Here is a 22,550-nt window from a genome sequence, read left to right as displayed (position 1 = left end):
TTCATGGCTAAGGACTAGACCAAACCTTCCATGTTGCCTATTGGTTGTTGCACCATTTTCTTGGCTTTGCTGGGTTATTTTTTACTTCTTAGAGATTGTTTTTTTCTTCTTCTTCCTAGAAAACGGGCAAGCACTGTGATAGGGGTTGCTGTAAACATTGCAAGCTTGCTATCAGTTGTGTTGCAACCTTACATGCCCAATGTGAGCGCTGCGATCCAGGACCAGCTGTGCATTGCATCCAGCTTCAATGTTGTGACCAATGACTTCGTCTGCACCTTGCCGGCTGGACATCAAATTGGCACGGTACGTGCTGTGGGATGGAAGCCATGTGTTAGGTGATGGAAGCAATGCTAAGGACCAGTTCTCCCAAATACCCGAAAAAAAGGATAAATAGTACCAGCTTAGATGCAGTCAGGATTTATGTAAGAAATATTGTTCCATACTAGGGAGGGAGGGAGGGAGGGAGGGAGGGAGGGAGGGAGAGAGAGAGAGAGAGAGAGAGAGAGAGAGAGAGAGAGAGAGATAGATAGATAGATGAGAAAGTGAGAGATGGATGGAGATAGATAGAAGATAGATAGATAGATGATGATAGATAGATAGATAGATAGATAGATAGATAGATAGATAGATAGATAGATAGATAGATAGATAGATAACCATTTGTATAAGTTAATTTCATGGTCTCGAAGTTTCTTCCATTGGTCAATGTGGCTATCAGGGGTCTCCAGAGTGGTTAGTATTGAGCCCGAAGGTCAAGAGGACTATCAAAGGGATGGATGTTTTTATCACAATACTATTAGTTATAGCAGTATTTATTAAATTGTTTTCACATTGATTTATTTGTATCCCGACTTTATTATTTCTATAAATAGCTCAAAGCGAGGAACATATCCAACATAACTTCCTCCCCAAGGTGACCCCCCCACCCCAGGTCACCCAGCTGCCTTTCACACTTAAGATGGAATTTGAACTCGTGGTCTCCTGCTGTCTAGCCTGGTGCCTTAACCACTAGGTCTAGTTGGGGGTGATGAACATTCTGAAACCTTAAGAAGGGATTGATAAACTAAGGAGTTTGGCGATCCCTGATTTAAATCCACCCCCGTCCAAGTCTCAGTGGTATCCAGTAATCTTTAATCTGGGCAAATACGTGATATACAGTTTATATAAATTGTTTGATATTAATCTTAATAGTTTAATACTAAGCAATATAACTGTTACACAGACAGAAGTGACACTGTTGAGAACTTAAATTATGCCATGCTACCCATCCACCCTTTTGTACCTTTATCAGATACTGTCCATGGAATTCCAAACATTTACATGCAACTATATGAATGAGGATACCGGATACAGCACTCAGATGATAAACCTATAGAATGCATATAGCCCTTTATGTATGTACAGTAATTAGGCCACAAAGCAACACCCACCCACCCACCGATTTTTCATATTCTTCTACATTTCATTCCAGGTGACTCCTTTGTTCCAAAAGTTGGAGGCTGAACAAATTGAAAACTTGAGGAAGCGTTTCAGTGGAGGACAGGTAAGAAATGGCGGAATGAACCGATTCATCTAGACTTTGGAAGCCTTTGACAGTGAGAGGAGACATCTCTACACCTCTTCTGAGGCTCCTTAAAATAGTTGGGATGCTTTCGCTGTACCTCACAACTTTATGAGCCGGGAGAACAGTAGTCAGATGCCCCTGTTCTCTACAAGATGAGGGAGAAAACCTGACAAGCAGAGTGCACTTAAAGCTGCTGTGTGGTTGAGAACCAAATGCACAACCTCCTTCCCCACAAAGGAAAGTCTCTTTGTCGATCGCTAGGTTGTACGCCCGTCTCCTCTACAATTTGTCCTAACTCATGCATCATATTTACTGAAAAAAACCAAGGATGAAATCACATCCTCTTTGTAAAATGCAGATATACTCCTTGCGTTACCAGTGGCCTTCTCGTTTCACTTTGTAATTGCTGAGTTGTAGTGCTGTCATTGCCAACCAGTGTGTCGTGTCCCACTCCTCCGCTGACGGCCGGATCAGGGAAATCCGAATCAGGCTTGCCTCTGCAGCTCTGCCCAAAGTCCTAGCAAAGTCCTCAGAGCAGGCAGGAGACCAGTAAGTGACTTCAGCAAGATAAGTTCGACTTTGCCTGACTCAGAGACTGCCAGAAAGCAGATCCTTTATATAGGCCATGGGGTGTGGCTCCATGACTCAGCACTCATTAAGGCCTGCCCCTCCCTTCCTTCTGTTGCCTCCGCCTATCCAGTCTTCTGATGCGAGGGTCACTCCAATCAGCAGCTGTTGGAAGTAAACTTTCCTCAGGCTCACATGCTGTGGAGGAGGGGGAGGGGTCTAGCTGCTCCGTTTGCCTGGGCATGGAGCCAGGGCTGGGGCCGGGGGATGCTCCCTCCTCTGCAGCCTGCTTGGGCATGGATCCAGGGCTGGGACCGGGAGGTGCCCCCTCCTCTTCAGCTTGTCTGGGCATGGAGCCAGGACTGGGGCCGGGAGGCATACATTCCTCCGTGTTCGGGAGCAGATAAGAAGGCTCCGGCTGCTGTGAGAGCGGGCAAGACACAACACAGTGACTGGGAACAAAGAATTGAGAGGGATTGTTCATATGCCACCGAAATGAGGAAATTGAGCAGCAGAGAATGAGAGGTGCACATTCACAGGGAGGATCTTGCTATGCCTCACATTCCAGCATCTCTGACTAAGGAAAAAGCAGATCTATCCATTTATGGTGTGCCTTCCACAGTCTTATGATGGGGAACCAGACAGACAGCAAAGCCTCATTTGCATGAACAGGTTGGGGCAGGAGATGGCCAATCATATGTCACAGAGTGCATCATTTACACAATTGGTGTCATTATGTGATGACAACATTATAATGAAGCAGGATTTGATCCTTCCCATTGAGGTCTAGATAGTTAGGTTGCACTGTATTGTAAAGTTAATAATACGAGTATACCAGCGGTGAAATCATCTGAAGTCTACTACCGGTTCTGTGAGTCTGCTACTGAGTACGCACCCTTGCAGTGCTAAAAAAGGAACATTTTGAAGCTTTCCAAGTCAAGGTAAGTAGAACAGCGAGGGGAGGGGAATCCGCTGTGCCACGTGATTTAGATTAGCTAGAAAGCAGGAAATCCAATAATTCTAGCTAATATAAATCATGCATCACAGCTGATTGTCGCCCAGCTGACCATTTGAAAAAGTGGATTGGCCAAACCGGTAGCATTTTTTACTACTGGTTCGCCTAAACCAGTCCGAACCGGTATCATTTCACCCCTGGAGTATACCTTCTTAAAAGTTAAAAGACCTCTTTTAAAAAAAATGGCACAAAACACACGTTTTAAAATACTTTCAGTATTTTAAATACTTTATTTCCCCCAAAATCTTACATTCATCTTTGAACCTTTCATACTCTGAAAACATTTGGGAAAATGTACACTGAGATATTCTTTAAAAATATTTTTTATTTTCAGACTGGTGGAAAAAATATATTACAATTAATTTTGCCACCCAGTTCTCCTATTTTGACCCCTTATACTTTTCTGCATCTGTGGTTAAGTTTCCTGTTGACAATATTTTACATTGATGCTGTTGACTGGGTTGGGATGGGCTCTGTGCCCCAAGAACAAGTATTCCTCATGTTACAAATATAATGGAACCTGTCAATTACATTTGTAACCTGAGGATTTGTTGGAGTGTATCACGTAAAATGAACATGAAAACTCCCTTCTTTCGCCCACACATTTGCTAATTGAATGTGCATGACTGCGTTAAGTGCACAATACCTATCTTAGGGTGGGGAAGGCCATGGGAGGGCCTCCTGATGGAACAGACCACCCGCTTAAGACTACCCAAGTTCTCCCCCAACCCACTGAGAATACTCATGCTTCCCACAATTGCTTTCCTCCTCCCATCCTGCTGTGCCGGGTCACTTACCTTGCGGAGATCTAGCAAGCTGCCTCCTTTCTGGCCTCTCTGCCACACAAAATCATGGTGCCCAGAAGCTTCCAGTCTCCGTGCCAAACATTTGGAAGTCGGGATGCTTTGAGGCAGCGGGATTTTGCTGCCTCAAAGCGTCCTGTCGCTTGCAAATGTTTTGCGCGGAGACTAGAAGCTTCTAGGCACCATGATCTTGCGCAACTTCAGGCACCCATTTGCTTTAGCAGAGAATGGCGCCTGAAGTCACATGAGATCACGGTCCCCAGAACATTTCACTCTCAGCGCGTGAAAAGCATTTGCAAGCTAATCGGATGCTGGAAGCGATATAATCCTGCTCTCAAAGAAACCCCAGAAAGAGAGGAGACAGATTTTTGCAAGGCAAGTATGTCTGGCACAGCAGGATGGGAGAGGAGAAGCAATTGTGGGGAGTGGGCGGGGGGAATAGGCAGGTTGAATATTGCAGGGCCTCTGCAGCAGGGGTGTTGCTATTCAGCAGGTTCTGGAGAACTGGTAGCGGAATTTTTGAGTAGTTCAAAGAACCATTATTGGAAATTTTGAGCAGTTTGGAGAACTGGCAAATATCACCTCTGGCTGGTCCCAGAGTGGGGTGGGAATGGAAATTTTGCAATATCCTTCCCCCAGGAGTGGGGAGGAAATGGGGATTTTGCAGTATCCTTCCCCTGCCAGACCCACCAAGTCACGCCCACAGAACTGGTAGGGAAAAAATTTGAATTTCACCCCTGCTCTGCGGTTGTTTGTAAGGGTGAATGACTGCCATGATACTGCAATATTTGTAATTTCAGGACTGTGTCTTAAATATTTGAGGGGATTAATACGTAACTTTGAACAGTCATTAAATGAACTGTTGCAATTCAAGATACTAGTAAACGTCTCCTGTAGCTGTTGTGTCCTCCTCCTCCTCCTCCTCCTCCTCCTCCTCCTCCTCTTCTTTGGGCAATCTGGTTTAGCTACTCTAGGTTGCTTGCAAAGACCTTCCTCTGCTGTAGTGCCTAACTATTCCTGCCTCTTTCTGGTCTTTCTCTGGTTCCCTTCTCCTGTTTTCCAGTCTGAAGACTACCCACTGAAGCCAAAGGTAAAATTCGTTAACCGGATACCATTTTGTGACATAGGGTCTAGGTACTCGGGAGGGGTCCACCTGCCTGGCCAATGTGATCCGGTTGGGCTGGCACACAGGTTCCTTCAGTTAAGCAATCCAATCCATTGGAATCCTGGAAACGAACCTTCTCTGTAACAGCACCTGGGAAATACAAATGGCCCTTAACCCTGCTGGTGCTTTGAAGCTCCTTCGCCCAGGGCTTTGGTGTGAGGATGACTGAAGTTTCCTTTTAACCCAAGCTGTTTTCCTTTCCTCCTACCCAGTTTGTCACCCTGCTATTTTTATCTTTTTCTTGTTTGCTCTTTTTCTTGTTTTAAACAATTTATAAATTTCCCAGAATCACTGGGAATTGGGCAACATATAAATTTTATTATTATTATTATTATTATTATTATTATTATTATTATTATTATTATTATTATTATTATTATTATTATTATTATTATTATTATTATTATTGGCTCTCCACAAACATCCTTTAGATTCTAGACTTCCACCAGAAGAATGAAATCGTTGTATGAATTCCTGAAGTGCTCTAGCCATAACTTGAATCCTTCCTCCAAGAAGCATGTACTTATTAACCATGATAATCATTCCTTTGTAGCTTGTATTGCAAGTTCAACTCTCCTCCCCCACCAAAAATGTTAACATTTCTACAATCACACACCAGCCCTTTGTCTCTGCCTTTCACCTTAATATTGGGACACCATTGTATTCCTTTTATGGATGGTGCTTAACAAGTAGTGCATGCCCTCTTTCTCCATTTCCTGAAATTAGCTGTATTGTAATACTTTTAGCATCTGATACTGTTGTTTTCCCTTCTTGTCAATAAGTATAATCCGATTCGGAGATCATAGAAGCACGGTGTGAGTAAGATGTGTTAAAAAGTTGAGAGGTGTGGCTCATTTAATAATTTTTATCTTCTTTGGCTTCCAGCAAAAAGCAGCTGCAAATATCCAGAAAACGTTGGGAGGGAAGGAACATCAGGAAGGAGATAAACGGGTAAGACTGGATTCTGAAATGTTGGGGATGAGGTTAGTAACAAGTGTAGTTCTCATTAAGATCTAGGCTTCCCTGTATAGCTTATTGGTGTGTTTTGCCTGTATAGGAGCACACTTAGGTACCACTTATTTTTAAGACAACAGAATAAAATAATGGTGTAGGTTGTGAGTGGATTGTGTTTATAAGCTTTTCTCTAGTTCTAGTATGGTGAATTTGCACAACATACTAATAAGAGGTTTGTTTCTTTGAACTGAGCATGTAGCATGACTCCAGCCAATCTGACATGTAAATTTGTAGTTTTACACATTAGCATGCTCTGGTTAAACAAATGTTCTACAACTAGCTATTTCTACCATGGTAGCCATTTTGTGAGAATACCCATTTTGTTCTCAGATGCCCAGTGACCCCAGCAATCAAAATTCTACAAGACTGGAAAAAATGACCTATGACTATTTTTTATACTTATGACTGTTGCAGCATCCCCATGGTCATGTGATTTACTGTATTTTTCAGCGTATAAGACGCACCTTAGTTTTGGGGAGGAAAATAAGAAAAAAGCTGATTGGCAGGTGGATCAGCCTCCTAGAATACCCCCCCGTCAGCTGTTCCTAGAGGTGAATTTTAGCAACAGATTCCTTGGTTATGAGCTCTGTGCCTTGCTTTTTTTTCTGCCTTTGAAAGACTCTGAAACAGCTTCAGAAAAAAAGCCTTTGAAGCTCTGTTTGGGGGTCTCTTTTTCTGAAGCTTCATTTCTGATGCTTTTTTCCATTTGAGAAACTGCGCAGGGCTATATTCAGAGTATAAGATGCACCCAAATTTCACCCTCTTTTTGGGGGGAAAAAGGTGCGTCTTATACTCTGAAAAATACAGTACATTCAGATGCTTGACAGTTTGACTCATATTTATGATGGTTGCAGTTTCCAGTAGTCATGTGATCCCCTTCTGAATGGAAAGTCAATGGAAAAACCTAGATTCACTTAACTAACAACTGCAGTGATTCACTTAAGAAATATGGCAAGAAGTCATAAAATGGGGCAAAACTCACTTAACAGATTTTTCATTTAACAACATAACTTTTGGGCTCAATTGTCATACATTGAGGACTACCTATACTGGAAGACCGTTATCAAGATACCCTAATCCTTCTCTTTGTTAGGCTAGATGTACATATTTCTCTTAAATGTTCATCATACAATATATGAAATATAGCATTTTCCATGCAAATCTGTTTTTCTACCAGTATTATTTCTGTTCTCCTTTTCTTTGAAATGATAATAGATAATTTTTTAAGAAGTTATTAAAGGAAAACATTCTGTCTGAATTTCCAGGAAAAGTTTAGCTTATGTTGTTTTTAACTTGGAATTTCTTCAAGGTTGCCATATATACTCATTGCAGTTTTGTTATCTAGGGTAACCACGTAAAACATACAAAGGCCCAGGGTGCCAGAAAAGAGCAAGTGGATGCTGTGGTTTCAGAGTTGACGGAACTGCAGAAGCAGCACCATGTGGTAGAAGGAAAAGGGAAACAGAAAAAGTGACCGGCGGAGCTGTGATCACAATCAAGACGTCTCAGGTTCATTTGGGGTTTGTGACAATTGCTAGCAACTGTGATCCCGTTTAATTTTCTCCTTTTATTAGTCTTTTTGTGACTCCCATGAACAGTTCCAGAACCTTCAAGTTGTTGGATTACACAGGACAAAATAAATATTTTATTGCTCTTTATACAAGCACAAAGCACTGTTGTACAAAACGAGACATGCAGACATTCCTCCCTGCAATCTCCTTGCAAGGAAAAGAACATATATAACTATTAAAAAAAAACAAGTCAGTTCCACAACTGCCACAGTCAGTCTCTAGGAATGTCAGGGATCTCCTCTGCCTAAAATATCTGGGCCATACAGAGTACAGTCCTGCAAGGGAAGTCCACTTGGCTACTCAGAGAAAGGAACATGTGTTTCAAAGTAAAGTGTCGCAGGGCACTGATGTGCTTTTAAGGTGTCGGCAAGTGCCTCCCCCTTTCAGCATGCTGCACAGTCACTCGATGTGGAAAGGATGAAGCCCTGCACACTTCGGTCCATAGCAAGGAGAAACCATTTCAGTGGAGAAAGTATCCCAGGACCACATCATGTCTTTAGGCTCACCATCCGCTGGATGAGCGCCGCTCGGGTAGCTTCCACCTCAGCGGTCAAGCGCTGTATTTCCTGCTGGAGATGTTCATTGTGTGCTGTCAGCTCAGCCACTCTGCGCTCATTCTGCTGCTCCCGCTCTCTGCCACGCTGTCTCTTGCCACCGTGAGGCTGGCCGCTCTGCCGCCTCTTCCGGCTAGTAGAGATTCCCTCGTCGTCATCTGTGCCTGTCTGTATAGGAGAGCTGTGGCTAGAATCGGACTCCGCTGGCCCTGGGGGCTCCTGGCCCAGTTGCTCCAAAAGTTCTGCTGTAAGATCAGGCTCCAACTCATAGTTTTCCATCATTTGATCCTCATTAAGCTCCAAGGAATTGGAAGTCTCCAAGTTCCACAAGAGAGCAGCACCATCAAAGCCATCGAACTCCTTCTGAAAAAGAAATGGAGCAAGAGACCGGTTAAAAGAGGATCCGTATTGTTGGCCTCCATCTCCCATAAGCCCCTGTGGCAGGCTGCAGAGTGGAGTTTAAAAACACAACCTTCTTAGCTGTCAAACTGATAAGAAGGCTTTGTTTGCTGGCTGCCTTTCCTGCCTGTTCTTTTTCACAAGTTTGAAAATATATTGGGAGGGGGGGAAAATCCACCCAGTCCTTTGGTTAGGGATGGGGATTACATAAATCATTGTAATGTCCAAGTTAATTTGAAGATTTTAGTCATGCAGCATTTGGGATCTGATCTCCAAGAGGTGCTCTGGAGACTGAGAAAACATGAATACAGCATTTCAGTATCTGCTTTGCATCTAGAAGAGTTTCCTGCACTGTCATGAGAACTATAGTTCACAAGCTGAGAATTTATGAAAATTCTATAACGCACAACTCCTCCTTCCTCTGCAGTCCCCATTTGCTTAGCTGCCTTGCCCACATAGCATATTTAACTAACCAAGTATAGGGTAAAGTGATCATGTAGTGAAACGGAAGAAGTTATATGTAACACATCAGGGCCCTGTATTGTATTTACTTTTATACAAAAGTTTAGATAAAAGTTTCAGATAAAAACATGGAATAATATCCAACTTTGGTTCAAATAATTCCACCAAGACAAATTGGGAGATACCAAATCTCTTTGTTACTGAACTTCCATCATGTGAGATCTGACAGCAAAAACAACACCTCCCAAATGCAGAGTAGCCAATCCATGCCTATTACTTCCTAGCAATATAATATAAAGTGCATAGGCAGCCCTTGTTTAGCGACCGTCTCACACAGCAACCATTCAGTTACGACGATGAAAAAGTAATTTTGTGACCAGTCCTGACATTTACAACGTTTGCATGTAAAGCAAAGAAAAGCTGAAGTAAAATAAGTAGTCCGTTTCACATTGCTTAATGACCAAGCTGCCGACCCCAATTGTGATTATTAAACAAGGACTGACGGTTTATTCCTGAGGTAAGGGGCTCTTGTGATTGGAGAAAATGGGGGATCCTATTCCAAAATTTCACACTTAGTAGTGTAGCTGGATGCTGCCACAACCTCTAGTAATGAGATTTAACCAGGTTGGTGGCTGACAGGAGATAACGAAGGTAAAAGTTTATACTTGTAGCCATGTCGGTATTAAGCCCTTGCCTCCATTCGCATTTCTTGGAGTTAGGAAGAAGACTGCAAATGGATTAAAGAAATCAAAATATGATTATTATAAAAGAAATATCCCCATATCAGCCCCATCTAATTAAAATTTCATGGCATTATTTGACAGGGTCTTTGTGGAATAATAAGCTTTCTAAGGAAAGAATAATGTCCAAGCCTAGGCATGTGTTCGCTTAAGATGTCGTGTAGTTTAAGAAACAACACACCTCAACAAGCACACTAAACAAGTCAAGACATGTATTACATTTATATACTGTCCATCTCACACTTGAGTAATCTTCTGGAAGACTGGGAATATTGCACTGAAGGGCTTGCTTCTGAACATATGATTGACCAATGAGTACTATAAATTTAGCATGGTGCATTTTAAAATATCACCTTTTACCTGTTTTATTTATCACTATTTAAAATGGTTATATAGCTGCCTATCTTAGACCAAACCGAGGATGGCTCCCAATCAAGAATTAAACAACATTAAAACCATTAAATGTTAAAAACAAAAACCTGGCAGCAAACCAAGCTTCTGACATGCAGTCATTTCATTCTATCCCAATGCTTGGGAGGAAAAGCCAAGTCTTCAGGACTTTTCAAAAGGCTAGGTGGATTATATAAGTCGTCCATCTCACATAGTGATTCGTATGGTAACTCATATGTGACAACAAAATACATAAAAACGTATTAAAAACCACAACTCAAAAGCCCCTAAAAGACAGAATGGCTGCAAAACATACAAAGAACCCATCAGTTAACATCATCTAACAGGCTTCATTCTATCATGGGATCCTGCAACTCATTAGCAAAAACCATGTTTTGAGGGTCTTCTGGAAGACCAATAGGTTGGGACCAGCATGAGTGGGGTGGATGGGGGGTGACTGACGTTCCACAGGGTAGGAGCCATGGCAGAAAAGACAGGAATCAAAAGCAGCTCAATGAAACACTAGAACCATCTTACTTGTACCTATCTACTTAAATCTGAGTTCAGTGCAATTAGTCTATAATGCAATGTTACTCAACTTTGGCATGGCTAGCTGGGGAATTCTGGAAGCTGAAGTCCTTGTCTTAAAAGGCCAAGGTTGAGAAACACTGCTATGGTGGAAAGCAGCCAGAAAGAACACTCCCATATGCCCACTACTCAAATTATACATTTACAAATGGCTTCTGACCACACATGCTTAGATTATAAGAAAGACCTGCAGAAGCTACAATTTACTCAGGCATTTTTAAATTGAAATAAGTCTAATAACTCTTTGGACTTTACTGAGACTTTAACTTGAAAAAAAATGAAAGTCCTGAAAGATTAATATAACAACTGTAGTATTCTAGAACAAAATTCTGCAGATCATCACTTGATAGAGGGGAGGAACCATAAATGAAATAAAATACAAGGGCATCTTCCCCTTATTTGCTTTCCAGGTGTGTGTGTGCATCTACAACTCCCCGAATCTGGCCAGCATGAACAATTATGGGAACAACTGGAAGGCACCTGACCGGGGAACGTAGTTTTACGCTATAACAAATGTGCCCGGTTTTAAAGGATTACAAGATCTGTTACTGATGGTAGTGGCTACATCCCTCCAATGCAGATTTAGGATACAAAAATAGTGCAACATAGAGCCAGCCCATAACAGAACCCAACCACCCACTTGAATGCAGGACTCCACAGTCCTGGAAGCATCAAAGAAAAGCCAGCTGACTCACCTGCTCCTGTCCAACCCCAGAGGGGTCTGCCCTGTTGGCTACATCCGAGGACAACACTTCCTGCAAGTCCTGGTACCAGGCTTCCAATTCCCAGGTGGGCACTGGTGTGCCCATTGAGAAGGGCAGGGATTCTGCCATCATGGTTCAGAGAAAGCCACACTGCTTCTGAAAGATAACAAGTTACAGGTGCCATCAGAAAACTGGGTAACATCTCTGTGGATTGCTGTACACAGCTCAACAAGTTAAACTTGCTCTGGGAGAAAGAAAAGTTTCTCCAGGGCTCCATTTTAATTCAGATCACCTACAACAATGGGCAAGTAGAAGACCTTGTTAGGAAATCTTCTCTCTCATGTTGCCAAAAGGAGCCCTTACAAATATGCTTAATGTACCTGAGGCAGAGCAAATCCATTTAAGAGCAAAAATTAAATGAGAAACAGTAAAATCAGACATGGGTTGTGAGGGGGGGAGGGAAGCAACCTCAAATTGCAATTGGGCAGCACTCTTAGGAGAACCAACCAGAATGCAGGGCCTAAGTGGGCAACTAGGTTGGGGAAAGGCTGAATACCGTATCAGCAAGGCAGAGCAGCTCTTTGATATCACTAAGGTCTGGGGTGGCATCAGCCATCTTACATGTCACTTGACCATATCTCCTGACAAGCCACTTCTGAACTGTGCAGGACTTCTTCAGAATAAGAAATGCAGTTTCCAATGTAAAAATACCTTTGATATAGGACTGAAATTGGTCTATTATATTTACAATGTAGATATATATATAAGCAAAAAACTGCAGCGTGTATCTATGTAATCACAAAGCATTCCATTTCAGAGGCGTCTTATCGATTTTTCTTAAATGATCTACTGGGAAAAACATGCGCACATACAAACACACAAACTGAGGCAGGGAAATTGTGTTTTCTCCATATACTTGCTGTGTGCTGATACAAGTGTCAGACCTGGAATCCATCTTTTACATTTGGGTAAGTCTTCGACTTACAACGGTTCATTTAGTGACCATTCAAAGTTACAACGGCATTGGAAAAAGTGAGTTATGATCGTTTTTTACAGTTATGACCTTTGGAGCATTCCCCCGTGATCATGTGATCAAAATTCAGGTGCTTGGCACCCGGTTCATATTTATGACCTTCACTGTGTCCCAAGGTCACGTGATCCCCTTTTGTGACCTTCTGACAAAGTCGAGGGAGAAGCCAGCTTCAGTCAACAACCAATTTATTAACTTATCGACTGCGGTGATTCACTTAAGAAATGAGGCAAGAAAGGTTGTAAAATGTGGGGCAAAATTCATTTAAGAGATGTCTTACTTCACGACAGATATTTTGGGCTCACTTGTGGTCACAAGTCGAGGACTACCTGTACTTTATTCAAGCTCTGAATTCAATACTGTATTCAAGTCATGCTGCACAGGGGGAAAAACTAAGGGTATTCCAGATGTCGTAACAATTTTTTTTTTTTTTTTTTTGTTTACATTTATACCCCGCCCTTCTCCGAAGACTCAGGGCGGCTTACAATGTATAGGGCAATAGTCTCATTCTATTTGTATATATTTACAAAGTCAACTTATTGCCCCCCCAACAATCTGGGTCCTCATTTTACCTACCTTATAAAGGATGGAAGGCTGAGTCAACCTTGGGCCGGGCTCGAACCTGCAGTAATTGCAGGCTTTGTGTTCTTAATAACAGGCCTTACCAGGCAGAGCTAAACCGGCCCTTATGGGCAGAGGTTAGCAAAATCAAACCTCCTGCACTAATAAGAGGTGAGTCATCATCACAAGACAGGCTGGGAAGGCTAGCCAAGCCTTCCTACGTCTCAGACATGGACTTTTCTTTCCTCCTTGGCTTTAAGGCCAGCTGGGACATGCTCAGAGCAGAAGGCTCCATCCATTTTTGCAGGCTCTGAATGAGCAAATTAACAGACCCACAGGCAGGTTTGCCAAAACAAGTGACTCATAACTGAGCAGTGAAGGCTTGCATAGTGGCTTGAGGTGGCAGAGAGCGCCTCTGTGTCCAATTAGCTTTTCCTGTGTGAGGTATACTCTGAAACATATTGGACCACTAAAGCAAATTTCAGGCATCTTGAAAAAAGCCTAGCCTTTTATGTAAGCTTCTCACAGCCAAGCAGTGACAACTTGAACATGAGCAGATTGCCGTGATTTCCGACCACCCTGGGTTGGGCTGAGAGTGCGACTGGCCCAAAGTCACCCAGCTGACTTCCATTCAGGACTAGAACTTGAAGGCTCCGGGTTTCTAGTCCATTACCTTAATCCCTCCACTAAAATGGCTCTAATTTTAAAGACATTTAGAATATTCTTAGTGAAAAGCACTCGCATTGTCTTTCACAAAGAAACAATTGCAAAACCTTTAAAAATGACTGTTTCTTCTAAACAACCCACAAAAACCAATTATTTGTTTTAAAGTGCCTTTCGAAGTACAAACTACATTGTTCCATATTGATTCTCTGTTCCAGGGCATTTATTATTGCATTCAGTTTTGGTCGCCGCGATGTAAAAAAGATGCTGAGACTCTACAAAGAGTGCAGAGAAGAGCAACAAAGATGATTAGGGGACTGGAGGCTAAAACATATGAAGAACGGTTGCAGGAACTCGGTATGTCTACTTTAATGAAAAGAAGGATTAGGGGAGACATGATAGCAGTGTTCCAATATCTCAGGGGTTGCCACAAAGGAGAGCGAGTCAAACTATTCTCCAAAGCACCTAGAACAAGAAGCAATGGGTGAAAACTAATCAAGGAGAGAAGCAACTTAGAACTAAGGAGAAATTTCCTGACAGTTAGAACAATTAACAAGTGGAACAACCTGCCTGCAGAAGTTGTGAATGCTCCAACACTGGAAAAATTTAAGAAAATGTTGGATAGCCATTTGTCTGAAATGTGTAGGGTTTCCTGCCTGGGCAGGGGGTTGGACTAGAAGGCCTCCAAGGTCCCTTCCAACTCTGTTGTTGTTGTTGTTGTTGTTATTATTTATTGTTTTGAAAGATAAAAAAAGATTCCTCTCTTTAAGGTTTCAGATAATCAGTATCCCCAATTCACATAAATATGTATGCCCTCCCCACTGACCCAAATACTTTACATGAATAAGCCCACCATTCTAGGCGTATCTCATCAGATAACTGATAACAACCATATGAACAACAGAGATTTGAAGCATCTTAAGGACATTTATGATGACATAAATATTTGTAAATTATACAGATAGAAGATTATACTGTGCAATATAAATACACCAGTTTGGGGGGGGTGTCAAAAAAAGAACAGTAAGTAATCTATGTTAACATCTGTGTCTGTAAGAACATTACTATTGTTATGAAGAGCTTGGTTTACAGATTCTTCTAAATGAACATAAGTATTTTTACAGTATAACTGTAACTGCCTTGAAAAGAAACCAGTTTTAAAAGAGTGAATGAATGAAATTGAATAATACATTATTATTTTTTAATTCAACTTTTCTGCTAAACGTAATAGTCTTTAGGTTATAAAGATCAGCAATGCTGGACACTCCTGAAAAAATCACAGGTAATCCTCGATTTACATCCATAATTTAGCCTGCAATTTTGGTCGCTGTCGTGATAGTTGTAAAGCAGGTCAGCATTTTATGATCTTTTTGCAGAGGATGTAAAGTGAATCCTGCAGTCATTACGCAAGCCCATTGTTCACTATGGGGATTTTTTTCCCTGGTTTCGGGGAGCGGGGGGGGGGGAATGTCAATCACAGTCATGATGTAGGCTGGTTGCTGAGCACCCAAAATGTGGTCACATGACAATGGGGGGGGGGGAATGTCAAAACTTCAAATCCCAAACCTGAAAGACATGCGGTGCCTCCTTGGTGTACTAGCATGGGAACCCAATTCACTGTGCCTATCCCATGATGAAGGAAACTAGATCTGACTTGGGAATGAGAAAAATTTATGCTGGAAATGTGAAACGCACAAAGGTCACTTTATCATGTTTGGTAGATTTACAAAACAGCCAGAAAATTTTGGGTTCAAGTATACATAGCAATACCACAAATTTTAAAGATTAATATTCAATTAAAACCAGAACTTAATTCTTGTTGAGACTAATGGACAGACAATTAGAAAAGCATTAAGGAAGACTGAGATAGGCACAAAAATGGAAAGACTCTGAAATATGCGCAATGAAGGAACGGCTGATAGAGATGACAGAATTAGCGGAGGTTGACTTGTTTGATTAAATATCAACAACTACATTTGTCAATGACTGGAAAGTCCTTTTGGACTTTCTGCTGAAAAAAGAAAAAAAAATGAACTTGTGACCGATGATTAGAAAGGGTAGACTATGGAAAGGAGGACATGGTGATGTAACCTTATGGAGAGAGGGCAAACTCTAAAGGTACTTGTAACTGGTGTTAAGAAGATTGAAAGTTGCTTCCTTACAGCTTTTTTCTTTCTCTTTGCTATTTCTTTCATTGCACTTTTTCATCCACATTACTTTCCTTAGTTTGTCTTTCAAAATTTGTATTCTTCTACAAATTCCTTATTGATAATTATATACATAAGGAAATGAAGAAGAAATGAGCAAACTGTGAAAGCAGGATGACTTTCAGAAAAAAATTACTGAAACTCAGGGAGAAAGGGATGAGAAATTACTCAAGCTTGATTTTGTTTAATTAAAATAAGGTAGAGAAATTAAGATAGGCTTTCTTGTTATTCTATCCTACAAAGAGTATTCCTAGAATCCCTGCCACGACCTGTTTCTTGACCTGGCTTACCTTTAAGGCCTGAAAGCCCGAAGACTCTACAATCTTAAAACATGTCTATTCTGGAGCAAATCCACTGTATTCAACAGTTCTTGCTCTCAAAAATGCAGATTTCTTAAACTGAATCTATTTGAAGTTTAATACAGTTCTCCTGAGCTTTTCCCCCCCATGCAACCTGCTTTTCTTGGATTCTTACCTTTTTTTTTTCAAGTGTGGTGATGTATTAGCGTGCGATTTTTTGTTCGAAACTGAAAGAATAAGAGAAAAGTCTGTGATTATTAGTAAAAAAGGATGCCTTGTATCATCAACATGTTACACCCAACCAAGGAAAGCCCCACCCCCACCCCCAAATTTGTCCTTTGACATTAAACAGCAGAGTAGAATGGGGGGCACCACAAATTTCCTTTACTATTTTTTTCCCACTCCTATCCTTTAAAACGGGGAACTGCTGCTGCTGTTACCAAAGCATTATCCTCTTCTTCAAGCTCATGAATTAGCTATATGTTGCATATTAGTTCCTTTTTTCTCTCAACCATCAGAGAATCTCAATATATTTTAGATGCTTCTAAATAACAGGATTTGGGCAAATCTCTTATCCAGAGACAGACATGTCCCTTTGTGTCATGATTCAGAATGCAGCCAATGCAATTATTAAGGCCTTTAGGCTTTTTGGAACTAGCACGTTTATGCATCTCATACTCGAAACCATTTTTTAAAATTCTTTTAGATGCATTTTTTTTTTTTTTTTTTTTTTTTTTTGCATTTATATCCCGCCCTTCTCCGAAGACTCAGGGCGGCTTACACTATGTCAAGCAATAGTCTTCATCTATTTGTATACTATATACAAAGTCAACTTATTGCCCCCCCAACAATCTGGGTCCTCATTTTACCTACCTTATAAAGGATGGAAGGCTGAGTCAACCTTGGGCCTGGTGGGACTTGAACCTGCAATATTGCAAGCAGTTGCTGTTAATAATAGGCTGCATTAGCCTGTTGCACCACCAGAGGCCCTGTATAAGTTTTTATACTGGTTTTCCAACCAGTATAAGTTTTTTTTTAATTAAAAAGGGCAAATTCAGATGGAAAAACATCTGGATGCAGCTCACCCTTTTTAAACTGAATTCGGCATCAGAAACAGTTATATTCATTCCATCCCCACCTTGTAAAGTAGAGGAGGCCAAATTAACATGGGGTCATGCTAAACTGCCAATGAGAAGACACTTGCAAGCAGACCAAATAAGACAATGCCTACACTTGTAACAATCAGAATTTAAACTTCACAAATCTAAGTGGTTAGAGGTTCCCTTTTAGTAAAATACGAACAAAAGAAATCTCATTTGATTATGGGGAAAAAAATCCCTTCCACCCAGACAACCTGATACTCTCTACATGCATCATACTCTAAATCTGTTGTTTTCCAATGAGCTTCACGGACAGGGACACTGGGAGTATGTGATTGTACTCTTTAACACCCAGGGCAGCAGGAACCAGGATGGCTGCCTTCCACTCTAGCCATGCATCTCCTACAGAGATTTCTGCAATGCCCCAAATCAAACAGCAAAGCAGCAACGCTACATTGAACCCCACAGGAACACACCAGGCACTGGGGACACACCACTGGTTTTCATCAGCCCCGAGTGATGCAAGAAACTAGGAGAATTAGGGATCTAAGAACTGTTATGCAGCTTAGTGGAAAAGATGTATGTTTATGTGTGTGCAGGAGAATGGTCCCCGAGGAATTAGAGAAACAGGCATTCCAAGTAACCAGAGTGGGGGGGGGGGGACTTTCCAAACTTCAGGGAAATGTTGCAGCATTGCGACATCCGCTACTGGCAAGAATGCATCCCTTTTAGACGTTTAATAAATTCTGATAAAGTCTTCAAAGTTCTCAGCAAGGCAGGATTTCATTTCCAATGGGATGGGTGGGGGAAGCTTGCTATTTAAAAAAATGTCCTCAGGGTCGCTTGCCAGGCCACAGCCAACACACAGCTGTGGGAAAGGATGTAGCCTCTGAGCTGGCCAAGCGCCCACAGTTTCAAATCATTTTAGAAAACAAGCCCCACCAGCTCTCCCTTCTCCGCACTGGAAACTAATAAGCCAGCCAGGAAAAGCAGGAGGTTTGGCTCCACTACAAAAAACCCCAGCTACCATTCTTAAGTTCACCCTGGCAATCTGGGTCCCTCACTCCAATTTGCTAGGAAGGAAATTGGAAGTTGCTTGGGGGGAATCCTCAATACCTTGTACAACATATACCGGTTTTACAACATGCCCCCCCCATATCCCTTTCATATGAAACTGTGTTTTTGTTTAATAATAATAAAAAATAGACTCGCACTCTTTTCCCCATCTTTCTATAGTATACACAAATCTTACAGCCCGTTCTGTTTAAAATGTTAAAACAGAGCGTGGACGAGATGAGCAAAGCTACCCCTCGATTTCTGATCTCTCTGGGTAGAAAGCAGACCCGGCAAAAGCCAGGATCGCTACCCTGCAGGAAAAGGGCAAGAAAACGAGCTTTTTCCAACTAGCGGTCGGGCAGAGAAGAGAAAAGGGACCGGGCAATTTTGGCCAGGGGTTCAGGCAACGAAAGTGCCGCGCATCTTGCAAAGCGGAGCCCGGCTTCCAGCGCTGGACCCGCTGCCGCGCATCTACGGGTTTTTCACTCCAGCTCATTGCAAACCGTCCTCCATCGGGCGCCCGAAAAGTGCTTTCTTTAAGCGCAGGCAGCCTGAGTTGCCAGCCGCTTCTCTCCCCGCTCCCAGGCTCCGCACCTTCCCACGCGGCCCCTTCTCGCCCGCGATCCTCTCTCCAACTTGCTGGCTGCGGCTCATTCTCCTCACGCGGCTCATCGTCTTCCGCTCTCGACTCTCGCCGGCTCCCAAATGCCTCCTCCCGCCTCCTGCTCGGGATGGTCACCAGAAATCTCTAAGAGAGCGCCCCGCCCCTCTCGGCCTGACGCAACCCTTGCGCCATTGTTGCCCAATGGGCGACGCCGCGCCTTTCCATTGGCGGAGCGAAGGGAGCCGCCGCCCAATGGGCCGTCGTCGTCCTTTCGCTACGCCCCGCCTTCTCCAGGGTTGGGTGACGCAGCTCCGCCGCGGTGGATACTGCCGCGTCGCACCCGGAAATGACTCCTCCCGAAATGTCCCCCCCTCCCTTCAGGGTCACGAGTCTTTAAGTGGGTGAGTCATGCGCTGGGGATGATGCAATGTCCTGGCAACCGTTGGCGGTCACGGTAGCGAAAGCCCAGGCCGGAGTCCTGACCTTGGCCCTGCTAGATCCCCTACAGGGCCGGCCTTGTTTCCTTTGCTCTTTTCCCTCCCCGCCCCCTCCTGCAACGAGCCTGTGCCCAAGTCTCCCAGTAGTAAACTAGGCCGAATTACGTTGGGAGGCCCCCTGATCATATTTTATGACGTCACGCCACGCCCACCGTTTGGTTAAAGGGCCAGTTCTCCCTGGGGAAACAGCTGCAGGGCCTTCCCTGATGTGCCCTCGCACATACGGTACTCGGCCCATTGTTACTCTAGTCTACTCTACTCTATCCTATTATTATTATTGTTATTATCATCACCTGAAAAGGAGGGGGGAGCCTTTTTTGTATTGTAAATGAAATAAATAGAGCTGCCGGTTCAAGATACTGGATTAATAGCACGGATTTGAAAGGAGTAAGCCTGTGTGTATGCATTTGCTTTTGAATAAAACGAGAGTTGTGAAGAAAAAGCATTCTCTCCCTTGGTTTTTAATGATGCCATATAGGAATTCCAGAAAGCCCAACTCCTGTAAATGGTTTCGGTTTTGAAAACAATCTGCTGTCTGTAATAAGCTCTTCTTAATCAGAACATTTTAAACCAGTCATTTTAACTGGTCACATCTAAAAGTTGCACCTCAAATAAAAAGCAAGCAATTTCTTGGGGAAGAGAAGCGATCACCAAAAAAGTGTATATCTGGATAGTGTGTCTTTCCACCTCAGATCTAATCAAAGAAAGGAGACAACAGAACTTTGTCCAATTCTAACAATGCTTTGTTTAGGGGGAACAAACTAATAAAACAATAAGGAGACATAAAAATTATATATTAGTCTAGAAAAGAAAATATTTTAGGTAAGTGTGTCAAAATTGGTCTTGGCACAAAAATTCAGGCTACTTCCAACTGTGCCCATATAGGGTTACCAAAATGACTTATCCTTTTAAACAATATGAAAAAGCCTAACTTCTCTGTGTATCAAGTAGCAAAATACTAGACTCTTGAATGGATTTCATTCAAGGGATTCAGGCCACTTGAATAGGTTTCGTAAAAATGCAATTGCAAGTAATTAATATAAAACAAATAATCGGATTTAGAAAAAAGACCTGAATTTTTAAACTGGAATATTATGATTATTTCATTTGAAAATGAATTTGAGAGAAGCTACCTTTATTTTATTGGCAGTGTAATTTGAATAACTTGATATTTCATTTGATTGTTATGTTTGTGAGCCAGAATCTCAGTTTTTCATCAGCAAACCTCTACATATATCATTTTGCCTGACAAATAGCATTGAAAGTAGAGCTCTGAATTGCAAAACATTCTATGGTGCCATTCTGTTTGCAGAAAATGCTAGTCAGGCCCGACAAACAAACAAAATGTTAAAAAGTTATGATATTTAGGTAGTTATTTGTCAAGCACATCTAAATTATTTTAAAGTAACCAAAATATCTTTACAATCCCCAAGGCACGCCACAACTTTTGAGAACCCTGAATGTTTGGAAATTGAAAGCTGAAAAATTTGACATATTCTACCAGTGGCACAGCTTATATCCCCTAGAAATTCTTGTGCACACTATAATACACACTAATATACAGTTTTCTCTCACAGTGTTGCTTAAAGGGATGTCTAGTAGAGGTGGCCAAGCTATCAGGGAACCTTCAGAGCTTCCACAAGAACTTCTAAAGAATTCTTGTGTACCCTACTATACAATTGCAACATTTTATAGACTTGAGCCTAAAAGTCTAGTATACAAATCCACATTAAAATATGGCTCTTTGTCATAATTACAGCATTGCAGAATGGGAACATTAATAACCTATATGAGAATTACATTAAAGTTTTGCTACATAGAATTATACTGTATGTTATATATTTGACATCTGTTCACAAATAAGACCACTAATCAACTCAGATGTGTTTCTGTTGCAATTCATCCAGAGTCTTCCTCCCAAAGCAGTTCAGAAATGCTTTTGATGTCTGTATGGGACACGTTTATTCAATACATATATGGTACAGGTAGTCCTCAACTTACAGCCATAATTGAGCCCAAAATTTCTGTTGTTCAGTGAGACATTTGTTAAGTGAGTCTTGGCCCATTGTACGACTTCTTTCCACAATTGTTAAGTGAATCACTACAGTTGATTAGTAATCCGGTTGTTAAGCAAATTTGACTTTCCCATTGACTTTGCTTGTCAGAAGGTTGCAAAAGGGAATCAGGTGACCCTGGGATACAGTGAAGGTCATACATATGAACCAGTTGCCAAACTGTTAGAATTGTTAGAATTTGGATGCTGCAAAGGTGGTAACTATGAAAAACGGTCAGTGCCGTTTAACTTTGAATGGCCACTAAACAAACCATTTTAAATCAAGGGCTACCTGTATAAGACAAAATTTTTATTTTGGCCAGAATGTTGTTGGATGCCTGTGAAGGACAGTGCATTAGACTTACATGTGATTTATGGCGCATAAATCATCAAGTCTTGTAGAAATAATTTTCCTTTGAATTATTTAATATGAAATAACTTTTTATCAGCTTCTGCTCCATTTCTAAGAACCACAAATCATAATTTACCGTGCTTGGTGGTATGCCATTGCCAATACAATTGCCTATTTATGCATTTTAACATTTTTTTCTTATGAGAAAAATCTTTCCTTGATCCCATGTCTGCTTAATGTATATTTTGCATATATTTCTATTGTCCTATTAAATTTTTCATAATTAAGATATGTATTGTTTTGATCTTCAAGTCGGTTTCTTTATGTTTAACATCCAATTGTGCTCAGGCTTAATTAGCTGAATATGTACAGCTTTTTACCTCTATCTATGTCAAACAGATCATAGGCTATGCAGCACTTTGGATGGCTGTCATGTTCTTGCCTTCAAAGCATGTTTTGGGAGTCAAATCCAGAACCCGAAACTGTTCTGTTAAATTAGTAAAACATCTGAAGAGCGTCCCACCTTTGAAATCCCAGTTAAAATCGTATCTGGTATTGGTACACCTCAATTGCACCATCTCTTGAATGCACA

At 41.7% G+C, this 22,550-nt stretch overlaps 2 protein-coding genes across 4 annotated transcripts in view; one reads left to right on the top strand and one right to left on the bottom strand.

Moving 5' to 3' along the window:
• The window catches only part of MARS1 (methionyl-tRNA synthetase 1), a 34,889-nt gene extending 27,128 nt beyond the window's left edge, over nt 1-7,761 (top strand). The window contains exons 18-22 of one of the 2 annotated variants that reach the window (XM_058169662.1): nt 120-303; nt 1,472-1,543; nt 6,000-6,065; nt 6,579-6,679; nt 7,474-7,603. In XM_058169662.1, coding sequence (XP_058025645.1) covers nt 120-303; nt 1,472-1,543; nt 6,000-6,065; nt 6,579-6,677 — 421 coding nt within the window. In that variant the 3' untranslated portion in view covers nt 6,678-6,679; nt 7,474-7,603. Of the gene's footprint in view, nt 1-119; nt 304-1,471; nt 1,544-5,999; nt 6,066-6,578; nt 6,680-7,473 lie in introns of both variants that reach the window. The other variant, XM_058169661.1, reaches the window with a different exon arrangement.
• DDIT3 (DNA damage inducible transcript 3) lies at nt 7,639-19,186 on the bottom strand. 2 transcript variants are annotated; one of them, XM_058169663.1, is made up of 4 exons: nt 19,047-19,186; nt 16,472-16,523; nt 11,528-11,692; nt 7,639-8,616 (listed from the first exon to the last, which is right to left on the bottom strand). In XM_058169663.1, exons 3-4 carry the CDS (start codon nt 11,666-11,668, stop codon nt 8,188-8,190), a joined length of 570 nt encoding a protein of 189 aa, XP_058025646.1. In that variant the 5' UTR covers nt 11,669-11,692; nt 16,472-16,523; nt 19,047-19,186; the 3' UTR covers nt 7,639-8,187. The 2 variants fall into 2 exon arrangements, with proteins under 2 accessions (XP_058025646.1, XP_058025647.1); XM_058169664.1 differs by having other exon boundaries at nt 7,639-8,613.
• Between the last annotated feature and the right edge of the window lie 3,364 nt (nt 19,187-22,550).

The sequence above is a fragment of the Ahaetulla prasina genome, chromosome 2, assembly GCF_028640845.1.
Source record: "Ahaetulla prasina isolate Xishuangbanna chromosome 2, ASM2864084v1, whole genome shotgun sequence".
Taxonomy (NCBI): domain Eukaryota; kingdom Metazoa; phylum Chordata; class Lepidosauria; order Squamata; family Colubridae; genus Ahaetulla; species Ahaetulla prasina.
The sequence above is the reverse complement of the archived record's forward strand: the minus strand, read 5'-3'. Positions and strand labels throughout refer to the sequence as shown.